This window comes from Panthera leo, chromosome C2, assembly GCF_018350215.1.
Source record: "Panthera leo isolate Ple1 chromosome C2, P.leo_Ple1_pat1.1, whole genome shotgun sequence".
In the NCBI taxonomy this organism is placed as follows: domain Eukaryota; kingdom Metazoa; phylum Chordata; class Mammalia; order Carnivora; family Felidae; genus Panthera; species Panthera leo.
This window is the reverse complement of record NC_056687.1, coordinates 11,481,609-11,499,128: the sequence shown is the minus strand read 5'-3', so window position 1 is coordinate 11,499,128 and position 17,520 is coordinate 11,481,609. Positions and strand designations below refer to the sequence as shown.

The 17,520-nt window shown below is 39.4% G+C and overlaps 1 protein-coding gene across 7 annotated transcripts in view; it reads left to right on the top strand.

Moving 5' to 3' along the window:
• Positions 1 to 17,520, top strand: part of ITSN1 (intersectin 1) — a 217,705-nt gene that overhangs the window by 86,038 nt on the left and 114,147 nt on the right. For all 7 annotated transcript variants that reach the window (XR_006192990.1, XM_042903100.1, XM_042903097.1 and 4 more), the window contains exons 6-10: positions 3,244 to 3,423; positions 5,228 to 5,324; positions 7,864 to 7,964; positions 14,323 to 14,386; positions 17,046 to 17,183. Coding sequence is in view for 6 of the 7 variants with exons in the window: in XM_042903100.1 (XP_042759034.1) it covers positions 3,244 to 3,423; positions 5,228 to 5,324; positions 7,864 to 7,964; positions 14,323 to 14,386; positions 17,046 to 17,183 (580 nt within the window). In the remaining variant the exon portion in view is untranslated. The remainder of the gene's footprint in view (positions 1 to 3,243; positions 3,424 to 5,227; positions 5,325 to 7,863; positions 7,965 to 14,322; positions 14,387 to 17,045; positions 17,184 to 17,520) is intronic.

Below are 17,520 nucleotides of genomic sequence, written 5' to 3'. Positions count from 1 at the left end.
AGCTGAAGTCAGATGCTCAACCGACTGAGCCACCCAGGCACCCCGTGGTTGACAGACATTTAGAAAAAATAATCTGTGTTATCTGAAGACTGGACTGCAAGGGGACAAGAGTAGAATCAGGGAAGTCAGTAAGGGGGTTTTTGCCATGGGCAAGAGGTAGTGGGGATTTAGATCTGGGTGTTAATAATCAATGTGGAAGAAAAATAAATCAAATCTTGGTAATGTTAAGTGTGAGGGGCCTAGTGCATTTGCAAGGAGGCAGATGAATCCATGGGTGTGGAACTCAGAAGAAGGATCTATCAGCTCTGGGAGAATTTGAGTATGGATGGCATTGAAATCCCTGGCACTGGATAAAATACCCTAGAATGTGCAACTAGAGTAGGCAGGAGACCTGGGAGCAGGCCTTGCTGTGCTGTGACATTTAAGGGTGTAGTAAAAGGGAAGAAGCCAGGAGTGAAATAGGAGAAGGTTGTTGTCCCATTAGCCAAGAAAACGTTTTTCAAGGAGGCAGAGCTCCCTTGTTGGATTTGCTTCTGAGAGATTGAGTAATAGGACAGAAAAATGATTGGATTTTACAAGATGGATTTGTATATGACCTTGAAAAGCAGTTTCATTGGAGTGGTAGAGACTCAAGCCTGATTGAAGGCTTGGAAAAGGGGAGAGTGCTACTGGAAAGGAGAGAGAAAGCTGGAGGAGCATGTCAGCTGAAGGCTGGTGTGTTCAGGATGAGGAGTGCTCCTGCATTTTTAGAGAAGTGAGGGAAAACCCAGTGGTTGAGGAGAGATGGAAAAATTTCAGGAATTAAAATTTAGCAGAGTCCAGAGAAATGATATCTAAAACATAGCCTCCAGTAGATGGATTTCTTTAGAAATATTTAGAAAATGTTCATTCAGAAAAGGTAGTCAACTGGTAAAAGGATGTTAGTCTTTGTAGTGGTTATTTAAAAGCTGGCGGAACAAGGCTTCCTCATGGGACAAGTCCCTACCCTGAGGAGAAATGACTGGAAGTCGAATCCAAATTGAGCAGGGCAGCAACACAGACACGAAAGAAGGAGAAGGTCCAGGCCAACGTGGAGGTGGAGGACAGAGGCTGGAAATCCCAGGAAGCAAGGCTCACATAAAAATGAGCCACAGGCAGTATCAGGCAAGGTCAAATCCCACACAAAGTTATTATTAGGAAAAGGAGAATAAAGTGCTGAATAACAGCTCTGTGGACAATGAGGGCATCCCAGGAACCTACAATTTCAAAACAAGCTGAAAAATACTAAGAAAATGCCACAAGTCGTGAAAGACCAACACAATCAGAATTTTAAGGCCTCGGAAATAAGGCAACAGAACTCAGAAAAGAATGAGAAATAAAAGAAAAAGTCATTTCAGAACTGAAGACAAACCAGAAGCAGCACAAGAGATGCTATCAGAAGAGAAACAAGGTAAAAAGAGGAAGATTTCAAACATTAAGAAGAAATGCACAAGAGATAAAAAGGATTTGAGAAAAAGTGACCGATATTGAAGGCAAAGGAAAGTGAATGTATGGTAGTTGGGAGTACCTGAAGAAGGAAACCAAAGCAAGGAAAGAGAACAAATGGTAAAGGCTAGTTTAAGACAACTTGCTGGAAATAAAAGATTTGACACTTTATTGGAAAGAAGATACCATATGCTTGAGAATGTCAACCTGGAGAAACCAACACGAAGATAAATTCTGCAAAAACAAAAAAATTATTTGGGTATATAGCAACGGAGTAATATATTTAGGATTATCGAAGAAAGACAAAGCCAAGAATTTTGCATCCAGAAAAACCATGCCACCAAATTTTCCAACTCTCCAGACACTAACTTATTTTTTTATGATTAATTCTGGTGGTAACTACTGGAATTAGAGTCAGATTCTAAGGGGTGAAGGGCCCAGTCCCACAAGGCTGCCCTCACTTCAGACTTGAGTCACAAGCCCTGAGTCGCTAGGGTACCCATACTTCTGTCTGACTTGACTACAAAGTCAGAGGCTCCCACACACCCTTCTTCCCCTTTCTGAATTTGCTAGAACAGCTCACAAAACTCATAGAAACATTTACTTAGGTTTACTAGTTTGTTATAAAGTATATGACAAAGGATACATACAGATGAACAGGCAGATGAAGGGGTGTATAAGGGCGAGGCCCAGAAGGGTCCTGTGTGTAAGTGCTTCTGTCCTGACGGAGTTGGGGTGTGCCACCCTCCCAGCATGTGGATGTGTTTACCAGCCTGGAAGCTCTCCAAACCCTGTAATGTAGGAGTTTCTATGGAGGCTTCATTGCTGTGGTGTGATTGATGACATCCTTGGCCATTGACTAGCTCAATCTCCAGCCCCTGTACCCTCCCCTGAGGTCTGTGTGGAGGTGGGGAGGGGTGGGATGGGATTGAAAGTTGCAACCCTCTAACCATGCCTTGGTCTTTCCTGTGATCAGCTCCCATCCGGTAGGTATTCTGGGGGCCCCCAGCCACCAGTCATCTTATTTAAATACAAAAAGACTTTTATCACTCCAGAGATTCCAAGGGTCTTAGAAGCTCTTGTGTCAGGAACCAGGGACCAAGACCTAATACTGTGTAACAAAAGATGTTCCTATCAGTCAGGAAATCACAAGGGTTTTAGGAGCTCTGCCAGGAACCAGGCACAGAGACCAGATATATGTATCTTTTTATGACACAATATCACAAGTTCAGACAGAGAAACAAAAAAGAAAGGAAACATTGATCATTTTTCTTCATTCTTTGGTTAGAATCCTCTAACCAAGAGAAACTCCCCCATGAAAATGTTTGGTTACTCTGAGGTTGAATATGTAAAGGAAAGGCAGGATAAATGTTTGATTTCTTTTCCTCCTTTATTTATACTAGTTTTCAAAATAAATTGATTACCTATGGTGACCAATTAGGATTTTTTTTCAATATAATTATGAATTCATAAATTTAATTCCCTCTGTAGCTTTCATTCCATTGCAGTTATTATTCTTATTGACCCTCAACTTTGGCCAGTAGATGCCTTTTCAAGTTGGATCTTGTGCCCTTAGGATGTGATTGATTCTTGACATAATTTTTGGTACTCTCCAAAACGATTAATGTGAATTTATATTATTTTTCTGAATTTCTATTTTAAATGAAAATATATTAGAGCTGGAAAGCGAGTTTCTGCCTCAAACACTCCTGGATTAATTGTCATTGAACGTGGAAAGGTGGTGCCATGTGACTTTTGCTGGGATTTTTTTCTTCCTAGGAATAGGAGGCATCGCCAGCATGCCGCCACTCACAGCTGTTGCTCCGGTGCCAATGGGATCCATTCCAGTTGTCGGAATGTCTCCACCTCTAGTATCTTCTGTTCCTACAGCAGCAGTGCCTCCCCTGGCTAACGGGGCTCCCCCTGTTATACAACCTCTACCCGCATTTGCTCATCCTGGTATGTGACCTGCTGAATCCACAGACTGACTTTTTACAACTTGTGTTTTACTCTTCGCTCTTGTTAAATCTTCTGTCATCACTCTCTGATTACATTTGAATGGCATTTTATTCCAGAGGAAGATATCTTCCTTTTTTTAAAATTTAATATCTCACTTTTTCCCAACACACTGAATAGGATGTGTTAGGCTAGAGAGAGGTAACGGAGAATGAAACTATGGAGCTCTGGTACCATTATGGACAAAGGTGAACTCAACAGCTAAAACCAAGAGCATAATTTCCTTTCAAGGGCTTGACAGGAGCGACTCAAGTTCGATCAGTAGTAGTTGAACATTTTCTCTTCCCATGTGTCAGTTACTACTTTTCTTCAGCTGCTATGAATTGCTAATAAGTAAGCCATTCCCTTAGGAGAATGGGGAGAAAAAAAGAACACAGCTATTTTTTTTTTTTTTTTTTTTTTTTTTTTTTTGAGGAGGTGGAGTGAATCAGGAGGAAGGGGGAAGGAAGTTGATTAAATGGCTAAATACATTAAAGACGGAGTATTACCTGCTTGCTTCATTGATAGAAAGGATTAAAAAGTTCCTGGTGTAGTTAATTTCATTTTGAGACTTTATTTGAAGTCTTTTTCCCTTTAGTGAAAAGAAAGCGTAAACTGTAGATGTGGTCTACACATCTAATGAATTCTTATCCGGGGGTAAAGTATTTTTTTAAAAAAGTACTTGGGATATGTCTGTGTAATTCAGTAGCGATGATGGCCTGGATTTTAGCCATGGGTAATGATTATGTTTGAATGGTTATTTCTCTGCCCAGTTCCCTGGATTTATTCCATCTGTCAAGATCTGTCTGTAAGTTATAGCTAAAGAATCTAAAGGCAGCACTTTTTTTTTTTCTTTTTTTAAGATTTTCTTGTCCCATGTAGTTTACCTTTCGTATGTGGCCATGGCTATAGACATGATGGCAGCTGTAAAAGTTGTCGCAGTTACTTTTCAAGTAGCATCTGTGAATGCATGTGCTCTGTCTTGTTTTCTTTTGGGCTTAATAGCAAATGTTGCAAGACAATAGGCCAGGAGGTGGGGAATGTGGCTGAGACTCAGCGTTATTTTCCTGGCACCCAGCTAACCAGCCCTAATGGGAATCAGACACAAAGGCTGACCCTCCCTAGCATCCCATGCTATCTGGCCGGGACTGCAAGGCTGGACCTTTTGTTTCTTTCATCTGGACCTAATACTTCTGCTCCTTTAGCACAGTTAAGAAAATGCCATCCTATGTATTTAAGCTGTTGCTTCTTTAACTATGGGAACAGATCCCGTAAGATGTGATACAGGGGCATCTGGGTGGCTAAGTCGGTTAAGCGGCCAACTCTTGGTTTTGGCTCATGATTTCACAGTTTGTGGGTTCAAGCCCTGCATCGGGCTCTGCGCTAACATTGAGGAGCCTGCTTGGGATTCTCTCTCTGCCCCTCCCCTGCTTGTGTGCTCTCTCCTCTCTCTAAATAAATAAATAAATAAATAAATAAATAAATAAATTTACAAAAAAAAGATGTGATATGAAACTTTTAACAAAGAGTTATGGATTGTAAACATTACTACTTAGTAAGGTGATTTTCAGTAGGAATGAGTAAATCTAGAAAAAATTTTGGCAAGCGGCAGGGAGTGGAGGAAATCACTCTTTTTGAGTCCAGGGTAGTAAGGGAGGAATAATTTCTGCCTCAGATTTGGTGAGTATATATTTTAATTTTCACTAATAGGAAAATGTTTCTTTTCTTTGTAGGATTAAAATTATTCACCATTTATTTATTTTTACAGCAGCCACATTGCCAAAGAGCTCTTCCTTCAGTAGATCTGGTCCAGGGTCACAATTAAACACTAAATTACAGAAGGCACAGTCATTTGATGTGGCTAGGTAAGTGTGCTTATTTCTAAATGGGCATTGGATTAAAGCCATTATCTGATTAACATCTAAAACTGAAAGTGAATTAACTATGTTCTTTATTATCTTTTATTTTGTAGGATGCCAATAATTAGTTCTGGATAATGTTACTAGGTTTTATCACTTACATGTTGTAGAGATGACAAATAAAGAACATGACATTTCCTTAAAAAACTTTGGGTGTTCTTTTTTTAATAACAAAAACAAATAGCTACTAGTTTTACTAACGTTTAAAAATAATAAAATAGAACTCCAGGTAGGAGGGGGAAATTAACTCTTTTCTATTAACCCTTTACATATTTATAGAAAATTTTATATGAAGATTAGAGCCACAGTTGGCCTTATCTTTTATTCTATCTCAGATAATCTCATGGAATTTGCCCAAGATAACATAGCTCCTAAATGATAGAGCCAGGAGTTTAACTGAGTTCTTTCTGATTTTAAGGCATGAGTTCTTACCTGAAAGTTTGTTCTGAAAACTTCAGTTGATGGTGGTACACAGATACTTGTCTTCCACTCGTTAAGGTTTTATTCCTAAGACTCAGGAACATTGCTCAACATCTACTTGCCAAACACCTTGTTAATCCCATTCTGTGCCCCCAACCACCTGCAGTAGATACCGGCTCAGAATTGTGAATTAGGAAATAAACCCAAAGAAGCGATCATCCTCACTTACAGTTTACATTTTACCACAAGGTAGAACTGAGATTTAAACTCAGATGATCCAACACTGAGTTCCCTATTTCTTAGTCTTTCTCCTATACATGCTGAAGTTTTGAGTTTTCTGTGACTCTCCACAAGGGATTTTGAAATCTGCCTTAAAATTGATATGTGACTGGGGCACCTGGGTGGTTGGTTCAGTTGGTTAAGCATCCCATGACTCTTGATTTCGCCTCAGGGCGTGATCTCACGACTTGTGGGTTCAAGGCCCCCCACCCCCCACCCAGGCTCTGCCCTGATAGTGCGGAGCCTACTTGGGCTTTTCTCTCTCTCTGCCCCTCCCTCTCTCTCTCTCAATATAAATAAACAAACTTAAAAAGAAAACATTAAAAAATTGATTTGTGCCATAAGAATGAATAAGTAATCAGTATTAGCGAACCGTAATGTTATTAAGGCAACTGGTTGTGGGGGGGTCAGATTGGTAGTCATCTTTTTAGTAATTTCAATTTCCAGCAAATTTGTAGAATGTGGCATCTAATTTTTGGTTACCTGCTAATGAGTTTTTAGTCCCTTTAAGTTTTCAGGGAAGTCTCGGCAGAAAACTATGACTTGATAAGTGTAATCTGGGGCAGCTTCTGTGTGCAACACCCTATATTCCTGGGGTGCAGGAGAAAGATAATTAGCTTTTGACAAATAGGCAAGAGTTGGAATCAGCATAAATTAGTTAGTTTAAAATGAGAGGGCTGTTGCGGAAGTACTCACAGCAGAATCGACCTTGGTAAGTGTTTTTTATTAAGAAATTTATAATAGTTGAAAACGTGAATGTAATTAGGTACTCTTAAAGTGCTTGGGAGCCGTTTACAATGCATTATGAAGTATATGTTAAGTATAAGTGCATAGGTAACACATGTAAATGATGACTGAGAGGTTCAATTTATGATTAAAACTTTGCTTTTACATATGAGGAATAGATATCTTTGTTGAAATGAAAGGAAATTGCAAATGGGGTATTAGTTACAATCTGTTCTGGAAGTGAAATGCCATCGAGAGCTTAGCCATTGTGTTTAAATTGCCCTATTTAGACACCAGACTCTAACAAGCCATAGGTACCAATGTGATACTTAACTCGGGAACAACTCTGAGGACCTCGTCACTAAGGAGGTGTAGACCCAGTTGACTCCTGGCAGGGGTTTTCTTGGGTCAGGCTTGCTGCACATTGGCAAGAAAAGGTCAGCACTTGATTGCGCTTAAAGAAAGCAAAGCCCCTTCCATTACCGCCCCACTGATTTGCCGTGACCCTGGAAATGTTCTGTTCTCTCTGGGCAACTCTCCATTTGTGGGAATTTAAACTTCCCAGAATGAAATGATTTCCCTTCATTAAGAACTATATCCTGTCTTTTGCTGAATAGAAAGTTACCCATGTTAAAGAATTAATACCTTTAAAGGCAGCTACCTGTTTGCTATCAGCATTGCTTTTTGAGCTGAAAGAGAACTGTTCTAGAAGTTAGGAAAAGCCTGGACATTTTTGTATCATTTTAGATCCAAAGAGGTCTTTCCATATTTTGTAGAGGCTTCCAGTTATTAAATTGTGTGTATAACTTGGAACAGCCACTTATTCTATTGTGTTTACCCTTGATTCTGGAAAAATAATGAGCATGTCTGTTTTGAGAGAAATGTTCATAACCTTAAAATATGGAAATACTCATTACAGAAAATTCAGAAGTAATGATTAGAAAGCTAATAAAATGTTAAAGCTGGTTTTCTCGGGAAGTTCGTAGTTTACTGGTGTTAAAAGAATGTAAATATGTTCTTCACTGTTCATCCTTTTACCCCTCCTTCCTCTTCCCCACAGTGCCCCTCCTGCGGCAGAATGGGCTGTCCCTCAGTCATCCAGACTGAAATACAGACAGTTATTCAATAGTCATGACAAAACTATGAGTGGACACTTAACAGGTATTTGCAAATGAGAATTAATTTTGTGAAATATGATTTTTATTCCAAATCCAAATTGCTTCCAGATGTTGGGCCAAAGATATTTTCCAAATGCCTTTCTCTATTTGCTTTTTTCTAAACAAGGTTTTTATTGTCCTTCTTATGTTAAGTTCTCATCTACTGATAATGCCACAGTGCCTAAGGCTTTGACCCCGTTGCTTCTTGGTAAATGGAACATAGACCAAGGATCTTTCTGCACAGTGGATCCCACCAGTACGCAAATCAAAGCACTCTCGCACAGAAACACTGCTGTAAACCAAAACTGGTTCAGGTTCTGAAGTTCAACTTAGTAGATGAACTTGAAACTGTCTACTCAAAGAGTCAGCATTCAAGGCAGTATGCAGGGTGGAAGTAAGTGGCTGGTGAGTTTGGCACCTGGCTCTGCCACTAACTAGCTGGAGGTCACTTTTCCTATTTAGATCTCATTCCTTGTACAAGGGGCCAGAGTTAAGTTATATGAACTCCGAGGGTTTAAAAATAAAAAAAAGATTCTGTTATTTACATCAGAGGGATAGAAAAGATTTTAGGATACTCTCCAGAAACCTTTCTACAGCCTCCAGGCTCCAAGCTGTCGGCACAGAACCTGACACAGGGCTCGAACCCATAGACCATGAGATCAGGACCTGAGTCGAAGTCAGAAGCTTAATCAGCTGAGCCACCCAGGGGTCCCTCCAGAAACGTTTCTAATGAGAGTTAAACACTTAAAATTGATTCGAGAATTATAAAGAAAATTGTAATTTTAATAAAGGAAAATAGAGACATCTGATACAAACTTTGAGAAAGAAAAAAATGTGACTGTCCTCTAACAAATACAGAAGGAAGGCGAGAGAGTTAATTTGCCTGAAGTAGAGACGCACTGGTATATAACACAAAATTTAAAGTTCTGATTCTATCTTACTATATTACAATTGCAATTTTTACTTCGAAAAGAAAAAATTCATCTGTTAAAAAATTTCAGGGTTCAGTGAGATTTGGAAGGGTCTGATCTAATCTTGAGCCTTATCCCTCATAAAGTGTCTCACAGTTTTCTCAAATAAGGATATATTTATATCTGGGGGGGAGTGCAAAGTGTAGTTATACACAAATATTCTAAATGCCACGCTCACTCTCTGCTAAAACAGTACCTGTCACTTTTATACATGGCATGAGAAACCAGTCCAGCTCATCCAAGCACTGAAGGAATATTCAATAGTGATAGTTTTAAGTATAATGCAACGTGGTTTATTTCACACCAGTGCTCCAAACAGACCCAGAACTGCATTGTCCGTAAATCTGAAAACAATTTTTCAGGGCATTGTTGGTGTATGCTGTGAATGAGTTAGGTAGTATTCAGATGTGACATTGATGTGGAAATTCTTTCTTGGGAGGATGTGTATTTTATGACTGAAGTGCGGTGTCTTCATTCCAAAGATGACGACCCAGTCACTTGAATATTTAGAACTTTTAATATCTGAGACAAACAGTAAAATTTGAAATATACGAGAAAGAGCAGATTTGTGTTAATGTTCATCTACATACTTACTACTGTCTTGTCCTGGAAAGAATTCATTTTTATTTATTTATTTATTTTTTTAAATGTTTATTTATTTTTGAGACAGAGAGAGACAGAGCATGAATGGGGGAGGGTCAGAGAGAGGGAGACACAGAATCCGAAACAGGCTCCAGGCTCCAGCTGTCAGCACAGAGCCTGACGCGGGGCCCGAACCCACGGACCCCGAGATCATGATCTGAGCTGAAGTCGGACATTTAACCAACTGAGCCACCCAGGCGCCCCTGTCCTGGAAAGAATTTAAAATGGGAATTTTATCTTCAAGCTAGATCTTTGTATAGTCGTGTAAAATAGATTTATTACAGTAAACTTAAAAATAATAAGTGAAAGAAATTTGTTTTCCCTTTATGAGGAATCAATATAGGCTGTGTTTTAGACTAAATAAAACTGGATGGAAGCAGACCCGGTTTGTTGTGATGGATGAAATACAAAGATAATGGTCATGATCACAGCTATGAAAATAATGATTTGAGTCCTGAACCCCAAAGCAGTTACTCATTCAGTTTAAGGATAAGAAGACTATCAAGAAACTTGAGAAGAGGTCCCAGATCATAGAGGCCCAAATGAAATATATAATTTAATATTCTTAATCTCATGTTTTTCTTCTCTTGTAGTTTTGTTTTGTGTGTGTGGATTCTTGTTTTGAAGGAGTCAAAAAGCAATTTTACAACTTACATGTAATTAGAATTTTTAAATCTAATGCAGTAGCTCTCAGCCTTGCAGTTGTGACATCCTGGTGTTATGAACACCAGTTAAAGTATAGGATTTGTGGAAAATGTATGTTTTAATATTAATTAGAGTAGGATGTAGGTCATCCTTAGACCGTGACTTCCACCCGCTTGCATTCACTTGTGTTTTGGAGTGGAGTGGAATTATAGTTAGCACTCCCAGGAATTGTGTGTAACCTGCAGCTTAGCAGATCTGTGCTGTAGCCTATGTTAATATACTGTTGTTAATTCCCATTGTTAATATACTGTTGTTGGTGGTTAGAGGGATTGCTGATTGCTGCTGTGTTTTATTTTCACATACTTCTTTTGGATGCTACCAATTTCTTTTCTTTTTTTTTTTTTTAAATGTTTATTTATTTTTGAGAGAGAGATTGACAGAGTGTGAGGAGGGGAAGGGCAGAGAGAGAGAGACAGAATCTGAAGCAGGCTCCAGGCTCTGAGCTGTCAGCGCAGAGCCTGATGCAGGACTCGAACTCACAAACCGCGAGATCATGACCTGAGCTGAAGTCGGACGCTCAACCAACTGAGCCACCCAGGTGCCCCATGGATGCTACCAATTTCTGGCTACATCTGTAAGAGTATGTTGTGGGCATAAGAATGCCATTGATTGGTCCTAAGCAGAAGAAAGTGAGGCTGTCTGAGCTCATGATAGGAGCTTGTCCACCATGGGAAGTGAAGCTAATCTGGCAGTGGCACAATTTACCCCCCTGGGCTGATTTAGCTGATACACCTGCTTAGGTGGACACCCCCTTGTTCCTTCACAACTGGATGTGTATGCTATTACACGCTCTTAAAAGAGACAATCTTATAAAATAGAGAGGGCCCATTCTATAATTAAGTTTCTATATGTAGCTGTAGAATTCTGACAACTTCATCAATGCTAGCCTTCTCCTCAAAGAGGAATTTTCTTATCTTGCATTCTGAACCAATGAACGTGCTACTTGGTTATTCATATATTAATCACAAAAGCTAAAGTCTTAGTCATTGTTTGTGATAAATTAACTTCATTTAATTATCTGGGGCACCTGGGTGGCTCAGTCATTTAAACTTCGTTTCATTTCTCTGTCCTTTCCATGCATGCTTCCCTGTGCAAACATGGATGCCCATGTAGGGTTTAGGAACTTGGGATTTCTGTTTATCCCCATAATGTTTCCATATAAGCCAGTACTACAAAACTGGTATCTTTTTATGGATGTAGGCTTCCACAGGATAGTTCTCTGTACTCAGAGTTCAATTTTATGCTGTTCTGTTATGATAAGAGGCCATCTTAGGTGTTGGTGGTCTATTTTGATGCTTCATGACCTTGTCTTAGGACATATAGAGTCAAGTATGAGAATCACAAAAGACAATTGTGGCCTTCTAGTATGGTATTTAACAAACTTTTTCTGTAAAGAGCAAAATCATAAACATGTTAGGCTTGCATTTTAGTCTGTCACAACTACTCAACTTTGCCATTGTAGTACAAAAGTAGCCATATTGTCATGCTTAAGTGAATGGGCATGGCAGTGTTTCAATAAAATTTTATTTACAAAAACAGATGGTGGACCAGATTTGGCCTGTGGGCTGTGGTTTACCAATCCCTGTTCTAGATCATTTCCCTCACTTCAGAGAGGAAGGAACTTCCTCTTAGAGAGTGAAAGTACTTTTGTTAATGTCATATGTCATTAGGGAGTAGGAAGAGTCAGGACTGGCATCCAAATCTCCTGATATCCATCCAGGTCCAGGACCAGTTCTTTTTTTTTGTTAATTATTCCATTTTTAAAATATAATTTATTGTCAAGTTGGCTAGCAGACAGTGTATACAGTGTGCTCTTGGTTTTGGGAGTAGATTCCTATGATTCATCGCTTACATATAACACCCATGCTCATCCCAAGTGCCCTCCTCAATGCCCATCACCCATTTTCCTCTCTTCCCTGCCCCACCTCCATCAACCCTCAGTATTGGGAGTAGGTGAAATACTAACTTTTATATAGTTCTGAAGTGGAGAGGATTGTTACAAGCATAAATTAAAGCATTCACTAAAGTTTTGCTAATTTCGTGTTCCAGCATGCTAAGTACAATATTAAAGACTAAACAAAATGATCAGTGTACTTTCCTCATATCCCACAGAACTTTTTAGAGCTTTCACATTAATTCAGTAAAGATTGCTTCTTAGATTGTATTCTTAGATACTCTCAGTACATGTGCACACACACATACACAAGCGTGTGCGTGCACACACACACACACACACACACACACTCTCATCCAGCAGGAATGTGTACATCTGTTTTGCCAAAACTTAGAATGCTCACTATTCTAAAAAACAAGTGAAAAAAAGCCCCAAACTGAAAACTACCTGAATGCCCATCAACAGAATGATACATAGATTATTACATATTCACAAAATGATACACCGCACAGCAGTTAGGGTTAATGTTCTGCAACGTTGAGTAAAATAGGCCAGATTTAACAAGGTCACACTGTACTGTTAGAAGTTAGGCCTCACTTGGTAGAAGGGATGATTAGAAGGCAGCTGGAGAGGGCTTCTGGGGTGCTGTTTCATAATTGGGTATGGTTTACCTGGCTGTTTTGAATTTGGAAAATTAAGCTGTAAACCTGTGCACATGTAAAAATACATATGTATATGTTCGTGTGTGCTTTTCTGCCTATATTTTATATGTAAATAAAAGAATATTGTCTGTAATATTAACTACCATTAAGTAAGCACTTTCTACGTGTTAGCATTATGCTAAGTTCTGTGTTATAGTTTCTTATTTGACGAAGCACAGTCTTGTAAATCTGAAAAGGACCTCTGAAATGAGAAAATTTGGTCCATGGGGCGCCTGGGTGGCTCAGTTGGTTATGCATCTGACTTGGGTTCAGATCATGACCTCACAGTTTGTGAGCTCGAGCTCACTGGGCTCTCTCCTGTCAGCACAGTGATCCTCTGTCTCCCTCTCTCTCTGCCCCTCCCCCATTCTCAAAAATAAATAAATAAACATTAAAAAAAAAAAAAAAAGAAAGAAAGAAAGCAAACTCGGTCCAATTAGTAAGGAAACTGCCTGCCGGCCCCAAGTCACATGGCAAGTTCTCGGGCACTTTGTGTGCTGACACACTGGGGTGATTCTCAGAGGTCCCTAACCACTATTGCTTGCTGTGTAAAAACACATCCATTTTTGTGGGTTTGATGAGGTGCCAATTTGAAAAATGAAATAGCTAAAAGCAAAAATCTATACACAGCAATCTTGCCAATATAACGGTTTAGAATTCCTTGGTCCGTCGTTGGTTGTCCTGGGACCACACCTTGTGAGTCAGTGATAGAAGACATATTTGTCTCTCTCTCCCTAACACTGGTTTATTTTAACACTCAGAATTTCCCACTGTAGACTTCATCTGATATCTAAGGCCAGTTTCATGCCAGAGGTGCAGATATTTACAAGTATTTTAAGAAATGAGACCTGATTTTGAGAGCAGAGTTGGAATTCCGGGAATTCTTTTATTGCTAACATCAGAAATGGTTGTGATATTAGACTTGAGCAAGTCACTTTTTTTTTTTTTTTTTTTAAAGACTGTGTAATAAAATGGTTACAAGAGTTGTTCTCTCTAAGGTCCCTTCCTTCTCTAAGATTCTCTGAATCTTCTCTAAATGTGTCTGATAGTAGTCACGGTGGAGACAGCAGGCGGTGGCAGAAGATACTGAATTTAGAGGCCTTCAGTTTTGTAAATAAAAGCCTGATTCAAATAGAGATGGCAGTCTGGACAAAAGGGCAGGTTATATTTTGAAACTAATCTTTTACATACTCTTTTCTCATTAAGCATTGATTTAACAAGAATTTATTGAGTATGTTCCAGATGCTGTGCTGTGCTTTGTGTGTTTTCCCCTTTTCATTGGCGCTTAATTTCCTTTTGAAAAAGCCCCTTGGGTCATAGCAAATATTGTTCAAAGCACTGTGATTGCAAGAGATTGCAGAGTGCTTAAGTGCACAACACTGGTCTTCCTGGACAGTGAAGATTTGCTGATTCATCTTTGTATTTTTTTCCCCCCCGGATTCTGTTTAGGTCCCCAAGCAAGAACTATTCTTATGCAATCAAGTTTACCACAGGCTCAGCTGGCTTCAATTTGGTAAGGAATGAAAAGTTCCTTGGTTTGTATAAAGTGGCTTACGTTGGTATGGCTTAATGTGTCTTCAGATTGATACGATTATTTATAGATGGGGACATAGGGATTGTGCTTAATTTTCCAATCAGCTGTGATGATTACCTCTCTTTTCCCCCTTTTTGATTTTGAAAAATACAAAAGCAGAGAGATTAATGAATGCTCAAGAACTCCTAACACAGTTTAAGTAAGTCTCAACTTGTGTCTGCCCTGGTTCTCCCCTCCTCCTTCCTGGTTATTTTAAGTCAGATCTCAGTGATTATATCATTTTCATCTGCAGATATTTCAGCTTGTATCTCCAAAAGGGATTTTTTTTAAGAGGACTATAATTATCAGTAGTCGAATAAAAAATTTTCAGTAGTAATTCTTATTAAGTTAATCAGGTAGTGTTCAAATTCCTTAGGTTGACTTGTGATTTTTTTTGTAGTTGATTGGTTCAAAACAGATGTAAATAAATCTATATTTTGCATCAACTCATTGACACGTTTAAGTGTTCTAAAAACTTCCCCTTGTTCTCCATCCTCACCCCCCAAAAGAAAAACCCAGATATTTTGTCCTATAGTTTCTCCAGTCTAACTTTTGATGGTTGCATCCTTGTGTTAATTTATTCCTGTGAGTAGATTGGTCATTGGATCTAGAGCAAGGTTTCTTCACTTAACACTGTTGGCCATTTGGGCCCCATACTTTTTTGTTGTCGGGGGCTGTTCTGTGTATTATAGGTTGTTCAGTAGCCTCTCTGGTCTCTACCTACTAGATGCCAGTAACATGACCCCCATCCCCAGGTGTGACAAAGATGTCTCCATATACTGACAAATGTCCCTTGGATACAAAATCATCCCACTCATGAGAACCACTCATCAAATTCAAGTTTGATTTTTTTTTTTTTTTTTTTGCAAGACTACATGAGAGATATTACTGTGTACTTCCACTGGGCGGAGGAGGGAGGGCACATAAATGTCTCTGGCTATTTTGTAATGATTTTTAATAGCTTGAATTGCTTTAATTGCTTACATGTGAGGTTCATGATTTTGCCGTAGGGCCCATTGATATGGTTGCTTCATAAGTGGTCACGCTCTAGTGCTAGTCCCTTCACCCATCCTGGTTCCTTCTGCTTTGTGTTAAAGGATCTTCCTTTTGCAATCGAATAATAATAGAGCAGTTAATAAACACAATAGACCAGTTAATACGACACATCCAGATCTCTTTAAGTCTGGGTATGTGCCAGTATCCTAGGGCCCTCTGAAATATAAACTTGAGATCTAACATTTGTGGAGGTTGACTGGCAGTTTATTAGGTATGTTTGTGACACTGGAATATATTGAAATGCTTAAGTTTCTCACTTATAACCTGCTCTCTCTTAAAAAAAATACTTGAGACTTATCCTGCTAGAGTGTTATTATATTCCCTTTCTATACAACAAAAAGGTATTTTAATTAAATGTTTACAGCGATTATTTAGGCAAGTAGTGGGGGGAAAAAGAACTCCACTGCCTTCTAATGGAATTTACCCAGGAGTGGCTGGTGATGGGGCATGGGAAGGAGGAGAGGATAAGAAAGAGCTGGCAAGAGCCTGGCATCTGGAAATTACAAAGCTAGAGGGACAGAAAAGAGATCAGTGGCTGCCAGGGGCTGTGGGCAAGGCAAGGGGGTGACTGAGAGACTTGGGGGAATTTTGGGTGGTGATGGAACTATTGCGTGTGGTGTGATAGACAACTGACTGAATTCAGTTACACAACTGAATCTGTCAAAACTTGCAGAACTGTGCTCTAGAAAGGGCAAATGTCACTGCATGGACATTTATACCTTAAAACTGAAAACCAAAACGGTGTATGCCACCTAAGGAAGTTTTAGACTTAAGAGGAGTTTCTTGATTTATGGCCTCAGCAGAGCCGGTTTCCCAGCGCAGTATCTGTCCTGTTCGCATTCTGGTGAACAGCTCTGTTGTCTGGCATCCTCTTTTGGTGTTGTTAAGTAAAATCGCATTCTTGGACTTGCTGGAAAAATCTGTTCACTGTCATTAACTCTTAGGGCATGTCGATTCTGGGGAGAGGTGGCCGTTGATCTTGAGATTAAGGAGCAGCAAACCCCTTGACTCTGAGGCAGAAGGCCATAAGGATCCACCCCTGTGGGTCTAGATCAGCCACAGGCCAACTAACCTAAATGGGTGGAACCTGGCCTGCATCTGTTTCTAGAAGGTTTTCCGCTCATTTGTTTATGGATCGTCCACGGCTGCTTTCCTGCTGCAAGGGCAGAATTCAGTGTGGTAGAGACCGTGTCTTGGAAAGCTTAAATGTTTACTATCTGACCTGATAGTTTGCCGAGCATAGTGTTTAAAGACACATAAAATGTGGGTATGATGCATTTTAAATGGGCTGGCAGGGATTGAGAAGAGCATAATTATAATCATAGTTAACATTTGCTGAATGCCATCCCAACTGTATGGATTGTCTCATTTTTATCTTTCCAACAGTATTATGAAATAGGCACTATTTTTATAAACCGACGAGGCATAGAGAGACTCAATTGGCCTAGAGTCAGAATAAGAAAACAGAACATTTCAATCACTCATGAATAGTAACAAGCATGCATTTTCGTGAAGTTAGAAAATAATTAACTTTTTTGAATAGGAATCTTTCCGACATTGATCAAGATGGAAAACTCACAGCAGAAGAATTTATCCTGGCTATGCACCTGATCGATGTAGCCATGTCTGGCCAACCACTGCCACCTGTCCTGCCTCCAGAGTACATTCCGCCTTCCTTTAGGTAAAGAACATTTGGCTCTTATAAGAAACTGTGTGTTTGGTATGTGAATTTCAAACTGGGCTTTGTTGGCTACGTATCTTTTGCTCATTTTTATTCCTGGTAAGTAAATGAAATATCCATGAAGTGAAGAAAATCTTATCTAGGTCCTGTGTTGATCTTGGACCTGTTTTCTTTAAAGTATTCATAGTATATTAGTAAAATACCAAAAGAGGGATGATTTTTGTACCAATCTATATAGTCAGAGTTCAGCAAAAATGTTAGCAGTTAAAGTAAAACTAAAATAACTTGTATGTGGACAACAAGGCAGGGAGGGATGCCTGGGTGGCTCAGTCGGCTA